At 47.7% G+C, this 19351-nt stretch overlaps 2 protein-coding genes across 5 annotated transcripts in view; both read right to left on the reverse strand.

Annotated features, from left to right (window-relative positions):
- Positions 1-19351, reverse strand: part of GDI2 (GDP dissociation inhibitor 2) — a 533972-nt gene that overhangs the window by 190875 nt on the left and 323746 nt on the right. The window lies entirely within an intron of this gene.
- The window catches only part of IL15RA (interleukin 15 receptor subunit alpha), a 34608-nt gene continuing 18420 nt past the window's right edge, over positions 3164-19351 (reverse strand). For all 4 annotated transcript variants that reach the window (XM_050804637.1, XM_050804636.1, XM_050804640.1 and 1 more), the window contains 4 exons: positions 16775-16972; positions 16161-16193; positions 6811-6886; positions 3164-3990 (listed from right to left, as the gene is read on the reverse strand). In XM_050804637.1, coding sequence (XP_050660594.1) covers positions 3879-3990; positions 6811-6886; positions 16161-16193; positions 16775-16972 — 419 coding nt within the window. In that variant the 3' untranslated portion in view covers positions 3164-3878. The remainder of the gene's footprint in view (positions 3991-6810; positions 6887-16160; positions 16194-16774; positions 16973-19351) is intronic.

A 19351-nucleotide genomic window follows, 5' to 3' on the forward strand; every position in this document is an offset into this window, starting at 1 on the left:
GCTAGGAACTTTTCAGTGACAAGTAATGAAAACCGAATCTGTTACCAAGAAAAAAGAAACGTATTGGAAAGATACGAGGGGCTCATAGAGTCCCGGGAAATGGGAGGCTTAGGTTTGGAAAATGGTTAGGACCCAAAGTCGCCTGGAGAGCCCAGGAACAGGAGGCCCAGCAGCCGGTCAGTGCTTCTGAGGCCACTGCTGGGCACTGCCCTGTGAGCACTGTGCTCTTCATTCTCTGTATTCAACAGCTTTGTAGTCTAGCTGAGAGGCCCTGGAGGCCACGCCCAGGCCAGGTGCCCACGCGCGGCGGGAGCAGGGAGAGGGGAGGTCAGCCCCTCTGTGTCAGTGCGTGATAAGGCACCCCAACAGGATAGAGGAGCCCCAGTGGAATTCTGCATTCCCATTCTTTCTCCTCCTTTGTGTGGAACATTTCTCCTTGGTGCTTTTTGTTGTTGTTGTTGAATTGGAGTCTCACTCTGTCGCCCAGACTGGAGTGCAGGGGTGTGATCTCGGCTCACTGCAACCTCCACCCCCAGGGTTCAAGTGATTCTCCTGCCTCAGCCTCCCAAGTAGCTGGGATTACAGGCGCCCACCACCATGGCCGGCTAATTTTTGTGTTTTTAGTAGAGACGGGGTTTCACCATGTTGGCCAGACTGGTCTCAAACTCCTGACCTCAGGTGATCCACCCGCCTTGGCCTCCCAAAGTGCTGGGATTACAGGCATGAGCCACTGTGCCCTGCCATCCTTGGTGATTCTTTTAGTGCATTTTAGCCTTGTAATTGACAGAGGGCCTCGGGTATGGCACTTTCCTCTGTGAACTGCGAGTCAGGATGAGGGACGGAAGGTTTCAGGAGAGGAGTGGGTGTTTCATCCTGAATAGCTAAGAACAGTGCCATTAGAATGGGTGGATTTACAGTCACTGAGGGGAGTAAAGTGTCAACTAAACCCCCGGGTAATATAGTGCCTAATATTCCCTAAAATATGCACACATTGAGTTTAGATTAGTGCCCGGCAGTGTGAGGTGTGGGGGAGGCTGTGATTTGTGTCGGGCTGGTCCTGCCTCAAAGGAGCACAGCCCCGTGGTGAGGCAAACCCGCAGTACTCGGGACTCCGCTCTGCGCTGTGCAATTCCGAGCCAGCAGGGGGCAGCCTCAGCCAAGAGGAAGAGGTCCTTGTGGACGACAGGGGTGGAAAGTCAGAAACGCGGGTCTTTCCCTGTGTCTTTTGGTCCCTGCTCTCCCACTTTCTAATGTCTGGAGAAGGGTTTAAACAGGGAAAGTCACACCACAAGATATATGTTAAAAAGTTAGACAGGCAGGAAGAAAATGGAAGTCTGCATCTATACAAGGGAATAAAGAACGTTGTAAATGGTTAAAAAAAAAAAAATGAAAAGGGGAAAGTTAAGAGTCTTATTTCTTGGCCAGCTGCGGTGACTCAAGCCTGTAATCCCAGCACTTTGGGAGTCCAAGGCGGGTGGATCACCTGTGTTCGAGACCAGCCTGGTCAACATGGTGAAATGCTGTCTCTGCCAAAAATACAAAAATTAGCCAGGTGTGGTGGTGCACGCTTGTAATCGCAGTTACTTGGGAGGCTGAGGCAGGAGGATCACTTGAACCTAGGAGGTGGAGGTTGCAGTAAGCTGAGATTGGATTGCACCATTGCACTCCAGCCTGGACAGCAGAGCAAGACTCTGTCTCAAAAAAAAAAAAAAAAAGTCTTATTTCTTGATCAAGGAAAATCAAGGCAAAATATAAAAGGCGAAGAGCAATCCATTTTCTTCAAGGCAAACGTGTAGGGCAGGGAATGAGGGAAGAGTGGGAGATGTGAATCATTTAGATTTGTGGCAGCTGAAGACATGGGGACTGAAGGTCAGGTGTGTTGGCTCACGCCTGTAATCCCAGCACTTTTGGAGGCCGAGGCAGGCAGACTGCTTGGACTCACAAGTTTGAGACCAGCCTGGCCATCATGGTGAAACCCCGGCTCTACTAAAAATACAAAAACTAGCCAGGCATGGTGGTGTGCACCTGTAGTCCCAGCTACTCCAGAGGCTGAGGCCTGAGAATTGCTTGCGGTGGAGATTGCAGTGAGCCAAGATTGCACCGCTGCACTCCAGCCTGGGCGACACAGTGAGACTCTGTCCCCTCCCCCACAAAAAAGAAGTCAGTGAAAAATGGCACTTTGAGAATATCTGATTGGGCACTATGCCCATGCCCCATCCCCCAAATGCCCACAGTGGCTCCCTCCTCCCCCTGGCTGTACAAGGGGTAGTTAGTGGCTGGTTTTCAGCCAGGTCTGCTCTCCTCCTACCCCACCTACACTCCCTATTACTTTTGCCTGGGCTCCATGACTCACACCTGTAATCCCAGTACTTTGGGAGGCTGAGGTGAGTGAATCACTTGAGATCAGGAGTTTGAGACCAGTCTGGCTAACATAGCAAAATGCTGTCTCTACTAAAAAAATATAAATATTAGCAGGGTGTGGTGGCGCATGCCTGTGGTTCCAGCTACTTGGGAGGCTGAGGTAGGAGAATTGCTTGAACCTGGGAGGTGGAGGCAGCAGTGAGCTGAGATCTCGCCATTGCACCCCAGCCTGGGTGACAGAGCAAGACTGTTTCAAGAAAAAAAATTTTTTGTAGAGATGGGGTCTCACTATGTTGCCCAGGCTGTTCTTGAACTCCTGGGCTCAGTCAATCCTCCTGCCTCGGCCTCCCAGAGTGCTGGGATCACAGGTGTGAGTCACTGGGCCCAGTGTCCCAGCTCCTGCTCTGATCCAGCTCTAGCATTAACCGAGCTTCGTGGCTGTGGGCAGAACAACTTCTCCAGTCCTCAATTTTCTCATCTATAAAATGAGGCGGTGGGATTAGGCCCATGATTTTAGAAATAAACATCAAAAACAGCAAAGAAAGTAAGAGAAGAAGAAGGGAAGAGACGATGTGTAAACCATTGCTGAGCTGAGCCCGGACTTGCCACCGTGTGGATTAGATAATGCTGCTTCTCCTCACATGGAATTGTGGGAAATTCCCCAAAACTGTGACTGGAGCCAGCTTTAGGCAAGGCTTTTTCTCCTTCTGGAAAGAACACCTGAACTCAGTCACCTCGGACTCTGCCTTCCTACTCTTTCTCCTCCTTTGTGTGGAACATTTCTCCTTGGTGATTCTTTTAGTGCATTTTTAAAATATTGAAAATAGACGTTTTATTTTGTTTATACAAGGTACAATGTCAAAATACAAATCATATATAATGTGTAGCTATAATAGACAAGGAAGTATAAATATAAACACATATATATGTAAAATGGCACTGAGTTGAGGTTTCTTCTTTGCGAATCCTTTGATGGAGAGGATTCGCTTGGCTCAGCATCTCTCCCACCTTTCCCGGGTCCCTGTCTGTGTGTGCAGAGCAGCTGGAGACAGGGTGGTTAGAAGCCCCAATGCTGGTGTCTTCCCTGGAGACACCTCCCACGCCAGGAGGAGCCTTGTAGTTGACAGAGAGCTTCAGGTTTGTCACTTTTCTCTGTGAACTGCAAGTCAGGATGAGGGACGGAAGGTTCGGGGCAGGGGTTTTATTTCATTACCACAAGTATTCCAGGCAGCTCACACTGTAATAAAATAAAACCCTTGCCCAGAAGCCTTTGGTCTCTCCTGGGAAGCTGGGTCCTGGATCCGAGGCAGGCAGGTGGTGCCCATGGGAATGCGGAGAACCTGCTTCCCCGTGCAGGAAGCGCCGACTCCGCAGTCCGTGAGATCCTGCTGGGACGTCTGAGAGGCCTGGTGGGCTTGCTCCTGGAGCCCACCTCCTTGCACCTCTTCTCAGTCATCTTTAGCTAAAGCAGATAGGCTCCTTCACTCCGGACGTAGCTGGGCTGGTTTCCCCGAGTTTCAGAGGTCGTGAGAGCAGTTTTCCAAGTCTTCATCTCTGCTGCTGGTCTCCCCAGTCACCGGCAGAGCCTCCATGGCTTCCATTTCAATGCTGGCCGGCGGGGGAGTTTGCCTGCAAAGCAGGTGGTTCATAGGTTTTGAAAAGAGGAGGGAGTTGGCCTCAAATCAACACGCTTCCCACTGAGCATGTCCAGCACTGTGGGGATGGCAGGAGCAGACAGAGGCCCTGCCGCAGGAGTCAGACAGAGAGCACTTAGTCCTCAGAGATGGAGAGAACCTAGAATGCCTACCTCTACAGAGAGTACTAAATCCTATCTAGCGGCCAGTTGTGGTGGCACATGCCTGTAATCCCAGCACTTTAGGAGGTTGAGGTGGGAGGATCGCTTGAGCCCAGGAGTTCAAGACCAACCAGGGCAATATGATGAGAATAATAAATCCTCTCTAGGTATTTCCAACCTCCCCATCCACCAAAGATCCACCAAATGTTGTTGGAGCAACTCACGCCACCCCGCGCTCACCCCACGCTTTGCCAGTCCTCTGCCAAAAAGCCGTTCAAATGGCAGGAATAAGAAAAGGAGAGAGTGACTGGGAGCCTGGCCAAACCAGACTTGATCATCTTGAAAAAAGTGATTTAATATTCATGAAGCTTTTAAAAACAGTTCTTAGCACTTAGTATGTGTGAAATAAATACAGAAATACACAAGTCAATCAGCTCCTGAATGACAAGCACAGGGGAGGCAGGACACTGGGTGCCGACGCCCTGGGCATCTGGCTGGCACCTTCTCCCGGGGCAGGTGAAACGTCCCTCCGGAGGAGCAGCAGCTCTTTAGGACATTTAAGGTGAGCAGTGTGAGCTGCCTGGAGTGAGAGCTAAAATAAGGCAGGATGCGGGTGCATTCACTGGAAATAATTTGCTAACAGCCAATTTGTCAAATGGCAAATCTAATAACCCATTTGCAAAAAACAAGTTTATGGAAAGCATCAGTTCACCAAATGACCAAGTAATTTATCAAATTTATCAATTCTTCTTTTCCTTCTTTTTTTTTTTTTCTGAGACAGGGTCTCGCTCTGTCTCCCAGGCTGGAGTGCAGTGGTGTGATGCCGACTTGCTGCAACCTCTGCAGACAACCACGCCCAGCTAACTTTTTGTATTTTTTGTCAAGATCAGGTTTCACCATGTTGGCCAGGCTGGTCGCAAAAAAAAGCGATCCATCCACTTCAGCCTCCCAAAGTGCTAGGATTACAGGTGTGAGCCACTATGCCCGACCATGCCAATTCTTCCTAAAGATATATTTATTTCACTTTTTGAGCTTTTTAAAAATGAAAAAAATTTTTTGTGTGTGGGGATCGGGTTTCACTATGTTGTCCAGGCTGGTCTCAAACCGCTGGGCTCAAGTAATCCTTCCACCTCAGCCTCCCAAAGTGCTGGGATTACAGGCATAAGCCACCATGCCCAACTGAAATATCTTTCATATAGCCAGTAAATATTGCTGTTTTCCTCTTATGAACATACTTATTGGCTGTATATACCAAATTTACAAATCCTTTTTAAGAATATATTTTAATGTAATTTTCATAAAAAGGTGGTATATACATTTAAACATATATTCAGTGAATATATGTATTCATTATAACCTGTTAAAAATATAATTCCAAATTCAGCATTTTATATGGAAATTCTGTAGTTATTAATAATGATATTTTGAAAATTGTTTTAAAAGTGATTTTCTGTTTTGTCAACATTTTTCAGTTTTTGAATTCTTTGGAGAAATTTTTGAGTAACATCAATGTTTGTTAATTTCTCAACTGTCTATGAGGTTGATGGCATTTTTTATTGGTTGGGATGGTATTCACAGCTTTTGAAGATTTATGTGAAGTTTTAGATACTGGTTTTCATTTTGACTTTATGGTAGCATTTCATGGAATGTTCATTTTGTCAAAATTAGGCTCAAAGGGTCACATAATTTTTATATTGATATCACATTTAGAAAAGAACGTTTTATAACTATTAATAGTAACTAAAAGTTTAGTTTGGACAAATCTGAAATCTATATCAGTATGGAATGCTGGAATACTGGTTAGTAATTGATAGAAGCACAAAATTAAGGCCAGAATGCCATTTGAGGATTTAATCAAATAATAATAACACTGCCTAAAGATTAGAAAAATGAGAAAAATTTAAGAAGTCAGCAAGTGGCAGAAACATTTTTGCCAGAAATGCTAAGATGTAGAATTTCAATGATCAGGAATACAAAATTAAGGCTAACATGAATGAATATATTTGTAAGAAGGCATACCCCTATTCAATGAGGACCTGCAAGAATATATTCACGGGGATATCACAAGAAGAATGGATAGGACTGCATGCGTTGGCCACCTGGTGCACTTTCTCTGGCCGCCCCATTTCTACCGTGGGCAGGGGTAGCGGGCACTTGGGCTTGGGGCTGGCTCACTGCTCCTCGGCTCTGGCGCTCGTTGGCCCCTACAGAAGGGGTGTGTGGTAGCCAATGGCCAGGAAAGGGGTCCTTCTTGGGAGGGGGCATTCTGGAATCACTATGGTGCGGCTCTTTTCTTTTTCTTTTTTTTGAAACAAAGGCTTGCTCTGTTGCCCAGGCTGGAGTGCAGTGGCGCCATCTTGGCTCACTGCAACCTCTGCCTCCCAGGTTCAAGCAATTCTCCTGCCTCAGCCTCCCAAGTAGCTGGGATTACAGGTGTGCACCACCACGCTTAGCTAATTTTTGTATTTTTAGTAGAGACAAGGTTTCACCATATTAGAAAGGCTGGTCTCAAACTCCTGACCTCAAGTGATCCACCCGCCTCAGCCTCCCAAAGTGCTGGGATTCCAGGCGTGAGCCACCGCGCCTGGCCAGGTGCAGCTCTTTTCTCGTGAGGGAATACTTCCTCTTGCAGAGGGAGTAGCCATGCAACTCACCTTGACTTGATGTAGCATGCCAGGAGAGACACAGCGCTCAGTCCACACAGCAGGACGGTGGATGTGGAGATAGCCACTGAAAGAGAGGAGACCACGCTGAGACACCCAGGAGCATATTCATTGCTATGAATTGCAAATTCTTTACCATGGACGTTCTTACAGAGGGATCCAAGGGCCTCCCAACAAGCCTGCTGCTATGGACATTTCTTAAGGTCCATGAAATTCCCTCTATTCTATGTCTAGGTAAAAACACATTCTCTTTCCTGCTGAGGGTGCCAGCTCCCTGTCGTCCCACACCTCTGCTCCTCATCTTTGTCCTTCTCAGGCAGAGTGCCTGGGCTGACGGGGCAGGGACGGGGCAAGTCAGGAGGCAGCAGTAAGAGCCTCAAGGGCAAAGCCAGGAGTGGGATGAGGAGAGAGTGCTCTTGCTGCTAAAGCCAGGGTTGAGAAAGCAGACAGGGACACCCCGCCTCTGCAGTCCCCAGTACAACGCCCCCTTTTCTTCAACTCACAGGTTTAGAAACAATAGCACCCAGTGCCATTTTCCTTCCAATTTCATTTTTTTCTCACTTGCCATTTTTTTCTTTTCTTTTTTTTGAGACAGGGTTTCCCTCTGTCACCCAGGCTGGAGTGCAGAGGCACTATCTCGGCTCATTGCAACCTCTGCCTCCTGGACTCAAGTGGTTCTCCTGCCTCAGCCTTCTGAGTAGCTGGGATTCTGGGCACACACCGCTACGCCTGGCTAATTTTTTGTATTTTCAGTAGAGACGGGGTTTCACCACGTTGGCCAGGCTGGTCTCAAATGCCTGACCTCAACTGAACCACCTGCCTCAGCCTTCCAAAGTGCTGGGATTATGCAGGTGAGCCACTGCATCCAGTCTACCTACAACTTTGTTTTATTTTTTTATTTTTTATTTTTTGAGACGAAGTGTCACTCTGTTGCCCAAGCTGGAGTACAGTGGTGTGATCTCGGCTCACTGCAACCTCCAGCTCCAGGTTCAAGCGATTCTCCTGCCTCAGCCTCCTGAGTAGCTGGGACCACAGGCACGTGCCACTATGCCTGGATAATTTTTGTATTTTTAGTAGAGACGGGGTTTCACTATGTTGGGCAGGCTGGTCTTGAACTCCTGACCTCGTGATCCACCTGCCTCAGCCTCCCAAAGTGTTGGGATTACAGGCGTGAACCACTGTGCCCAGCCAACTTTTTCTTTTCTTTCTTTTTTTCTTTTTCTTTCTTTCTTTCTTTCTTTTTTTTTTTGAGACGGAGTCTCGCTGTGTTGCCCAGACTGGAGTGCAGTGGTTCGATGTTTGCTCACTGCAACCTCTCCCTCCCAGGTTTAAATGATTCTCCTGCCTCAGCCTCCCAAGTAGCTGGGATTTCAGGCACCTTCCACCACACCTGCTAATTTTTGTATTTTTGGTAGAGACGGGGTTTTGCTATGTTGGCCAGGCTGGTCTTGAACTCCTGATCTCAGGCCCACCTTGGCCTCCCAAAGCGCTGGGATTACAGGCGTGAGCCATGGATCCTGGCCACCTACAGCTTTTGATGGCAGAGAAAGAGCAGTAAGGAGAAAGAAGAGGTCTTTTGAGAGATGTTATATATAGGAGGAGGTTAGGATTTGGGACCATTTTGAATGAGTTGAAACGAACAGCTTGGGGCACTGACAGGTGTCACCTGAAGTTTATCAGATAGCATAGGAAGAAGGGGGTCTTTCTGTGTGAGCTAGGGGCTTAGTCGGAGGTCGGGGAACAGAACTATTGTTAAAAACACTTGCAGGCCTGGTGCAGTGGCTCATTCCTGTAACTCCAGTGCTTTGGGAGGCTTAGTGGAGAGGAACGCTTGAGGCCAGGAGTTCAAGACCAGCCTAGGCAACATATCAAGACCCCCATCTCTACAAAAAATTAGCTGGGCATGATGGCACACACCTGTAGTCCAAGCTATCTGGGAGACTAAGGTGGGAGAATTGTTTGAGCCCAGGGGTCTGGCGCTGCAGTAAGCTGTGATCACGCCACTGTACTCCAGCCTGGGCGACAGCAAGACCCTGTCTCTAAAGACAAAAACAAAAACAAACAAAATGCACTTGCAGGTTTGACCAATGAGCCTGACTATTGTGAATTTCCCTGAAAAAACATCACCCAGTGCTCTGCATGCAAGACGATGACACTGAGATCTGGAGCAGTGGTTGCCGCTCACTGAAGACCATGGGCCGCACGTCTCATGGACCCTGGGGGCTTTGAGGGCCTTTGCTGCATGACCTCCAGGCCATGTCCATATACCAAAATAAACCTCCCAGGGCTTGGCCTTCCAATACAACTCTACTGCAAAACATCTGAGTATAAGGGTGTAGGGACACTCAGAGCCCTGTGGCTGGGAGTGTAAACTCGTGCCATCTTTCCCAAGGGCAGTTGAGAAGCGCACACTCTTTGACTCTCTAGTTCAACTAGAATTTACTCTTAGGGAATAGACAAATACAGGGGTATTCACTCAAGTATTGTTTAAACTAATTTTCTTTTTTTTTTTTTTGAGATGGAGTCTTGCTCTGTCACCCAAGCTAGAGTGCAACGGCATGATCTTGGCTCACTTCAACCTCCGCCTTCCAGGTTCAAGTGATTTTCCTGCCTCAGTCTCCCGAGTAGCTGCGATTACAGGCACTCACCACCAAGCCCAGCTAATTTTTGTATTTTTAGTAGAGAAGAGGTTTCACCACATCGGCCAGGCTGGTCTCAAACTGCTGACTTCAAGTGATCCGCCCCCCTCGGCCTCCCAAAGTGCTGGGATTACGGGTGTGAGCCACCATGCCTGGCCTAAAATAATTTTCAAGACGCTAATCTGAATCTCTTATCGACAGACAATTAGTTAAATAAAATGTGGTATGCCCATATGATGGAATACTATTCAACTATTAAAAATTATAAAATAGATCTGCATTTATTAACATGGAAAGATGTCTGCAATATCTTTTTTTTTTTTTTTTTTTGAGACGGAGTCTCGCGCTGTGTCACCCAGGCTGGAGTGCAGTGGCGCGATCTCGGCTCACTGCAAGCTCCGCCTCCCAGGTTCACACCATTCTCCTGCCTCAGCCTCCGAGTAGCTGGGACTACAGGCGCCTGCCACCACGCCCGGCTAGTTTTTTGTATTTTTAGTAGAGACGGGGTTTCACCATGTTAGCCAGGATGGTCTTGATCTCCTGACCTCGTGATCCACCCGCCTCGGCCTCCCAAAGTGCTGGGATTACAGGCTTGAGCCACCGCGCCCGGCCTGCAATATCTTAAGTTAAAAAGATATTGAGATAAAAATGAACCCGCAGGCTGGGCTCAGTGGCTCACGCCTATAATCCCAGCACTTTGGGAGGCTGAGGCAGGTGAATCACTTGAGGTCAGGAGTTCCAGACCAGCCTGACCAATATGGTGAAACCCCGTCTCTGCTAAAAATACAAAAATTAGCCGGGCATGGTGGCGTGCGCCTGTAGTCTCAGCTACTTGGGAGGCTGAGACAGGTGAATTCCTTGGACCTGGGTGGTGGAGGTTGCAGGGAGCCGAGATCGCACACTGCACTCCAGCCTGGGTGACAAAGCAACAGTCTGTCTCAAAAAACAAACAAACCAAACAAACAAACACAAAATACAACCACAATAGGCTGAGTGCAGTGGTTCACACTTGTAATCCTAGCACTTTGGGAGGCTGAGGTGGGCAGATCACCTGAGGTCAGGAGTTTGAGACTAGCCTGGCCAACATGATGAAACCCTGTCTCTTCTAAAAATACAAAAATTAGCCGGGCGTGGTGATGGGCGCCTGTAATCCCAGCTAGTTGAGGGACTGAGGCAGGAGAATCGCTTGAACCCGGGAAGCGGAGGTTGCAGTGAGAGTCATTGCACTCCAGCCTGGGTAACAGAGAGAGACTCTGTCTCAAAAAAAAAAAAACCAACCAACCAACCAACCAAACAAACAAAAAACACCTACAATAATCTCCAACCAGCCATTTGCATGTCCATATGCACAGAAAAGTCTTGAGGAATATATACAATGGTGGGATTCGAGATAATCTTTATTTCTTTTTTTTAAAAAAGTTTGTTTTTTTCTCATATATTTGCAATGACACTGTAATCAAAATAAATAGTAAAATTACAGAAACAAAACAACTTGTAAGTAAATAAAAAAGCATAGAAAAATTGTTACAAAAGAAGTAACAGAAAACACGAGAAATTAATGAAAAATGTTTTGAGTTTTCGGACTTAACATGAATCATTATTATGACTAAAAAAAGAAATCTGTCGTAGTGGAGATGCTGCACCTGACAGTAAGCTCTGTCTTCCTGTTGGCTAGTGAGTTGACGCACATTGACGGTGTAGGGGGTGTTTTATTGGAAAAGGCAACGTGACATAAACTGTGCTTCTACCTTCAGAAGATCCCTCCCCATTTCTATTTAAGTGACAAGAAAATCTGCAGAATGAAACTCAAGAGAGAAGAGGGCTCCTGAACCAAGGATAAAACAAAGCAACTTGAACTCAGCGCCAGACCCTTGGCCTCTCCCTCAGTGACATCCGGGCAACTCCAGTGAAGACACGGAAACCAGAATCACCAAGGCAGTGAATTAACAGCTTACCTGCCAAGCCCTCCACCTTTTATTGTTTCCTGGGGGGCGTGTAGATTGGAGGAAAAGGAAGAGAAAGAGATCTGGTGAGACAGAGGAGGAGCGAGGAGGAAGGAGAGAGGGGAAGGGTGATTACTGCAGAGGAGGCCATGAAAACCACATCTCCCCACCAGCCCCCACCTCCAGCCTGTGCGCGGTGGGTCCAGGACAGAGAAGGTAGCTGAGACAGCCGGGGGCCAGTGTTTGGCATGGATGATGAAAATATCCTCTGGGCATATGCAGGGAAGAGCCGTTCCTCAGCAACACCCTGACCAATTAGGCCAATCACTGGGTGTTAATACCCGTGTGTCACTGTGGCCAGAGCTCCTGAGTGCCTGCATCGGATGAAGGCGATTTTGAGGGAAGAGCGTCAACTCAAGTACTCTGAGCAGCCATCTGGTCCTATCCTCCCTCTTTTCTTTCCTTCCTTCCTTCCTTCCTTCCTTCCTTCCTTCCTTCCTTCCTTCCTTCCTTCCTTCCTTCTTTCCTTCCTTCCTATTTCTTTCTTTCTTTTTCTTTTTCTGTCTCTCTTTTTCTTTCTCTTTCTTTCTCCTCCCTCCCTCCCTCCTTCCTTTCCTCCTCCTCCTTCTCTTCTTTTTCTTCTTCTTTCTTCCTTTCTTTCTTTCTCCTCCCTCCCTCCCTTCTTCCTTCCTTTCTTCCTCTTCTTCTTTCTTTCTTTCACTTTCTCTCTTTCTCTCTTTCTTTCTTTCCTTGTTTTCTTTTCTTTTCTTTCCTTTTTTTTTTTTTTTTTGAGACAGGATCTCACTCTGGAGCCCAGACTGGAGTGCAGTGGCACCATCATAGCTCACTCTATCCTCAAACTCCTGGGCTCAAGCGAGCCTCTTACTTCAGCCTCCCAAGTAGCTTGGACCACAAGTATACACAACTACACTTGGATAATTTTTTTAATTTTCATTTTTTGTAGAGACAGGGTCTCACTATGTTGACCAAGCTGGTCTCTCAAATTCCTGGGCTTACGAAAGCCTCCCGCCTTGGCCTCCCAAAGTGTTAGGATTACAGGTGTGAGCCGCCGTGCTTGGCCTAGTGGTTTCTTTTCTATCTCTATTGCACTAAGCATGTGGCAGGTGTTGGGTTCACAGTAGATACTCAATAAATACTTGATTGATCAAGTTAAGCTTTTAAAGTTCTATAAATTGAAGTAAATTTAAAGTGACATTTGCTTTTTAATGAGGGATCTGTATTTCATAATAGCTTAGGACCATTCCTGGCACAGAACAGAAACTCAGTTTACATTGAATGGATGAATGATAAAACATAGAGGCAGCTCCTGTCAAAGGCTGAGCACATCGACTGCGGCAAATTCATTTCAGCCATGAAAGCCCAGAGGCATATTGCCATCCTGAGAAGTAAGTCCTCACACCTGGCATACTAAATCACACTAAACCATACTAAACCTGGCATACTAAGTGCTGGCATCGTGGCATGCTGGCCTTTTAGTTTACAATCAAGAGTCCTCAAGAATAGCTTCATCAGGGATGGGAGACCAGATATTGGAATAATTGTAGAAAGTTATTGATAAAAAGGGCTGCCAACATGGAATCAACCCAAATGCCCATCAATGATAGACTAGATAAAGAAAATGTGGTACGTATACACCACGGAACACTACGCAGCCATAAAAAGGTGTGAGATCATGTCCTTTTCAGGGACATGGATGGAGCTGGAAGCCATCATCCTTGCAAACTAACACAGGAACAGAAAACCAAACACCACGTGTTTTCACTCATAAGTGGGAGTTGAACAATGAGAACACATGGACACAGAGAGGGGAACATCACACACTGGGGCCTGTTGGGAGAGGCAGATGGAGGGAGAACATCAGGAAGAATAGCTAATACATGTGGGGTTTAATACCTAGGTGATGGGTTGATGGGTGCAGCAAACCACCATGGCACACATTTACCTATGTAACAAGCCTGCATGTCCTGCACATGTGTCCTGGAACTTAAGGTAAAATTAAATTAAATAATAAAAAAAGGGCTGCCAAGTAAGCCAGTAGATATTTAAGACAATGAAACTATGAACCATATTTCTTAAAATTTATTAAAATGTTGAAGCCCTCAAATTCACTCATTCATTTGCTTACTCATTCGATATTTATTGAGCATCTACTATGTAGCATTTACTGTTGAATTAAAAAGAGCAAAAGCATAGAGCTAATCATTTATATAACTTATTTTAAAAAGCAAATTATGATATTGGTAGTATCAATGGGTTGATTGAAACGTCAGTTAATTTACTGAGCAACCACTGTGGTAAAGCATTGTTAATACTTTCTTATGAAGACGGGCTCAACTGATTGCTTATTCATGCAGAAGTAGCAACATCCACTGATGTTCAAGGAACCAGTGAGTAGATCTCCCACACATAACTTGTGCTCCTGGATCTCAGGGTGGCTGATCCAACATAAAACACCTGAAGTTTTTTTGTGTGTGGCGTCTCTGTATTTCCACAGTTCCTTGCGCAGAATTATCTTTGTCCATTGTAGGCATTTGGTTAATGTTTATTACATTACATTTCAGAATTTGGGAGAAAGTTTGTGTGTGTGTGTGTGTGTGTGTGTGTGTGTGTGAGTCTCGCTCTGTCTCTTAGGCTGGAGTGCAGTGGTGTGATCTCGGCTCACTTAAACCTCTGCTTCCTGGGTTCAAACAATCTCTTGCCTCAGCCTCCCGAGGAGCTGGGATTACAGGCACACGCCACCATGCTCTGCTAATTTTTGTATTGTTAGTAGAGACAGGGTTTCACCGTGTTGGCCAGGCTGGTCTCGAACTCCTGGCCTCAAGTGATCTGCCCACCTCGGCCTCCCAAAGTGTTGGGATTACAGGCGTGAGCCACAGTGCCTGGCTGCTTTTTTAATGTAATAAAAGTCATGAACTGGAAAAGGCAGATTATAGATTATAGCCCATCATCAAATAGTTGTTGGAAAATCTATGTAGAAAAAATGACCCCTGAATTTTACATGTAGGATTTTATCCCACAGATATTCTTGCACTTACGGATTTTCAATTAATGGCTGTTTGTAAGATAACCACAGAATGTAGCAATCACATGTCCAGATAGGGGGTTGGCTAAATTAATGGTGGCAATTCCATACAACGGAATATTCTGTAACTGTTAAAAATGATGAGATGGTTTTTGTGTCCTGATATGGGGGGATCTACAAGGTATGCCAGCAAGTGGAAACAAACACGGTACCGAACAGGAGAAATGAAGCAACTGTCCAGCATTCCTTATCCTCTATGTGTTTATCTGTACAGTCTCTCTGGAAGGATGCCTGGAAATCTGGTAGCAAGTGTTGCTTCCTTCCTGCAAGGGGATTTTTGAGTTAGAAATGGGATTTACTTTTCGGTTTTTTTCTGAGACAGGTTCTTGTTCTGTTGCCCAGGCCAGAGTGCAGAGGTGTGACCACAGCTCACTGCAACCTCTGCCTCCTGGGTTCCAGCAATTCTCCCACCTCAGCCTCCCAAGTAGTTGGGACTACAGGCATGTGCCACCATGCCCGGCTAATTTTTTGTGTTTTTAGTAAAGATGGGGTTTCGCCATGTTAGCCAGGCTGGTCTTGGACTCCTGGCCTCCAGTGATCAGCCCGCCTTGGCCTCCCAAAGTGCTGGGGTTATAGGTGTGAGCGACCTTGCCCAGTCTGATTGTTTTTTTAAACTATTCTAATCAATTAACTGCTAAAATGTCCAAAGTCACTTGATGTTTTCCCAGATGACGTTTGATGCAGGTAAAAATGAGATCACAAAAATATGAGTCATTCTCTAGCAGGAAAATTTATGAACAGAAGATTAAAATAATTTTTGCCCATATCAAATTACAGTTGGTTTTTTTTGTTACTTTGGAAGCTTGTCAGCCTGGAGCATGACTTGCTTTCTTCTCATTACTTGCGTTCTTCCTCCCTGCCTGCTTCCCTTCTTCCTCCTGTTCTCCCCTCCTCTCTCAGCTCTCCTCCCCTCCCTTCAGGTTTTCCTTTTAGTCTTGCAAACGCTTTCCCCTTTTCCTCCTTATCGTCACTTGCACATTCTCTTTTCTATTCTCCTAGCCTTAGCATTGCATGTGTCTTCTGTAAGGAGGAACAGTTTTTGGTTTTATTTTGTGTTGTTAACTTTTTTTCTTTTTCTTTTTTTTGCTTTTTAAATAGAGATGGGGTCTTGCTATGTTGACCAGGCTGGCCTCAAATTCTGGCCTCAAGTGATCCTCCCACTTCGGCCTCTCAAAGTGCTGGGATTACAGATGTGAGCCACCATGCCTGGCCAAGAGGAGTGTTTTATACTGAAAATGTGGACAGCTTCTCTGTTAAGTGCACGGCGAGGGACCGGCAGCTTCTGGCAGAGATGCTGTAATGTCAGTGCTGGCATTGGCACCTGTGGCTTTGGATGCTCCGTGCGAGGGAGGTGGACCCTGCTGTGTAGAGCTGTGAAGAGCTGACCTTGAGCCCTTTTGTGGGGTGCCAACACTCTGGGTTCAACTCCAGTAGCCTGACCGCTAGAAGCTACCAATATTTAGAAAAACAGGCACATCAAACGGAGAACTCCATAAAGCAGCTATTGTTTAACTTTCTATGTGATGGAGGCCTTCTAAGTGTGGAAGGGACCGCTGCCAGGATTGTGCTGGGCGGCAGGCCTGGGCCAGGACCACCCAGCACCTGGGACTGCGATCACCCTGATCATAAACATACTTCACAAAGGGACACACTTACCAGTGGTGTCGCTGTGGCCCTGTGGATACACACCTGCGGAAAAGAGAGGAGAGCATCACGGCTCGAGTCCTAGAGGTCCTAGATCCTCATGAAGCAGGAGAAACTCGGCACAGCTCGGCTGCCATCTTAGCACCCTCGGAGACTCGTGGCTGGCGTAACCAGACTCGTTTTAGCAAAGAACAAGCAGGGTATCTCACTGAGGTGCTGGCCACACTTAAGAATCAGATAAGCTTTAGAGAAGGTCCACGTTACCCACAGCTCCTCCATTCCACAGATCCTGGCCCCGGACTGCAGGGAGCTTCCACCACCTCCTACTGTGAGAGGGCACAGATGCCACTCAGAGTCTCAGCACGGGCTCTGCTGTGCGGGTGATAAGGCTGGCCCTGTCACATCTTGGCGGGTGGGCTTGTTTTTCTAGTTGCCCCAGCCATAGAGAAAGCCACGGAGAAAGAGGACAGGCCAGGAGGCTGTGGCTGGTGGCTGGGGGCAGCAGGCTACCCAGTGAATCCCGACTTTGGGTTGACGGTCTAAAGCCGCCTTGTGCTGGATCTCAGCCCCGATCTCAGAAGCAATAGTGAGAAATAGACCTCTCCTGGGGCAAAGCAAGTGCTAACCTGGCGGCTGGTGGGAGGCGGATGCCGTGAGTTCCCAGGTCTTGGCTGTTGTCTGAGAGGGGCCGTGGGAGGACTCATGACTGCCTATCTCTGTGGTTCCTGTGGAAGGCGATGTGGAAGGTATCAGCCGGGAGCTCGGGACAATAGCGGCTGTTGTGGCCGCTGTGGTGTTTGAGCTGGGAGATGAAGCTGCAGGCTCTGTAGAGAGGCCAAGGCAGGGAGAGCATCAGTGTGCAGACTCCCCTCCTCTCAGCTGCAGCACGGGGTGATGTGGGCGCTGCCGTAGTGAGTCACCCGGGCCAGCCCTCCCTCTCCCACAGCAAACTGCTCCTTAAGAGGGTGACATAGCTGTTCCTCTGGAAGGGCCATAGGACCTGTGAAAACACTAAAGAACATGGCTACTATCACGGCACGTGTAAAGAAAAGATCAGCCAGACACAGTGGGTCATGCCTATAATCCCAACACTTTGGGATGCTGAGGTGTGAGGATCGCTTGAGTCCAGGAGTTTAAGACCAGCCTGGGCAACATAGCAAGACCCTATTTCTTTTCTTTTTTTTTGAGATGGAATCTCACTCTGTCACCAAGGCTAGAGTGCAGTGGCATGATCTCAGCTCACTGCAACCACTGCCTTCCGGGTTCAAGCAATTCTCCCTGCCTCAGCCTCCCGAGTAGCTGGGATTATAGATGCACACCACCATGCCCAGCTAATTTTTGGATTTTTAGTAGAGATGAGGTTTCGCTATGTTGACCAGGCTGGTCTCAAACTCCTGACCTTAGGTGATCCACCCACCTTGGCCTCCCAATGTGCTGGGATTACAGGCGAGAGCCACTGTGCCCTGCTGCAAGACCCTGTTTCTACAAAAATAAGAATAAAAATAAATTATCCAGGTGTGGTGGGCGTGTGCCTATAGTTCCAGCTATCTGAGAGGCTGAGGCAAGAGAATCACTTGAGCCTAGGAGTTTCAGACTGCAGTGGCCACTGTACTCTAGCCTGGGGGACAGAGTGAGACCCCTGTCTCTTAAAAAAAAAGGTGGGGAGGGCAGGGGGTTGGTGGGAAGAAAAGAAAGGTGTTAAAGATCTGAGTCGTTCAGCTTGTTTACTAGAGAAGGCAGGCCCAACGTTGGAGGCTCAGCTGAAAGCAGGTGAAGCTGCGTTGGCCGAGGATGCTCGGAGCGGCTGAATGTGAAACACATGAAGCCTGGGCTCTGGCCTGAACTCTCTGGGCTGTTGGAGGAAAGCATCTGGATGAGCTCGCTGTCAGGAATAGAGGCTGCCTTGGGTTCAGAGTCTTCCCTTCTTTGTCATTCCCCGGAAGGTGGCTGCCCCTGCACTGTAAAGGTACTGTTCCCTCTCCATGAAAAACGTGTCTTCCGTTGTGACAGCTACGGAATTTAGCAAATGTGGGGCCAAGCGCTGTGGCTCTCTGGATGCACTGTTGTTGCTGCGTTCCCGTGGTCTCCCAGCCACACAGGTCATGAGAAGTCCTCACATCCCCTTAATCCTTTGTCACCACCTCGCATACAACTTGCCCCGCCCTCACTGCCAACGCTCCAGGGCTCCCTGCAGACAGGGCACACCACAGCGTCCTCAGCCAAGTGCCCACGGTCGTGCCAGCTCAGGTCAAAGGCTGCTGTCACGTCGGAGCTTCTGACTGCACAGTTGTGTCTCGACAATGGCCATCGGACCAGGCATTTGGGATGCGAGAGTGGGGAGGATGGGAGAGGCTTACTGGATCATTCTCCTCCTTGGGTTAACGAGGTGTGACTCAGATCAAAGGGGTTGTAGAATTACCTCAAGTTTAAATGGAGCCAGCCCCTCAACCCCTTCCTCCCTGTGCAGGTGACTCACTAGGAGGGAACCTTGTTTAGCTGCTTCTTCCTCCCTTAAGCTGCAGGCCTCAGCCTTGGCCACTTAAGAACCACCTGGGGGCCAGGTGCAGTGGCTCATACCTGTAATCCCAGCACTTTGGGAGACTGAGGCTTGTGGATCACCTGAGGTCAGGAGTTTGAGACCAGACTGACCAACATGGTGAAACCCTGTCTCTACTAAAAATACAAAAATTAGCTGGGCGTGGTGGTGCACGCCTGTAATCCCAGCTACTCGGGAGGCTAAAGCAGGAAAATCGCTTGAACCTGGAAGGCAGAGGTTGCAGTGAGCCAAGATTTCGTCTCTGCTCTCCAGACTGGGCAATAGAGCAAGACTCCATCTCAAAAAAAAGATCCACCTGGGGCTGGAGAGCAGTGATTTCCAGCTTGCACCCAGGCCAACGGGAGTGCTCAGATGTTAGTGCGTATCCACAGCTGACAACCGACACTCTGCAAAGGATGGCTGCGTTTTGTAGTATGAATGACAACAGACAGGCCCATCCCTGGGGGGCAAAGGAGTAGGCAGGGGCCAGGGACAGCCACAGGCTGGACGATGCAACACTAAAGCCAAGAGTGAACTGTAACATGAAGGTATCATAGCACGCAGGGCAGAGGATCCCAAGAAAGCATCCAAGATTTCAAATTTTCTGAACACTGAGAAAGTGCTGAGGAAATCGGTCCTGACAATCTCCAAAGACTCTGTTGAAGCC

Source organism: Macaca thibetana, chromosome 9 (assembly GCF_024542745.1).
Source record: "Macaca thibetana thibetana isolate TM-01 chromosome 9, ASM2454274v1, whole genome shotgun sequence".
Lineage (NCBI taxonomy): Eukaryota > Metazoa > Chordata > Mammalia > Primates > Cercopithecidae > Macaca > Macaca thibetana.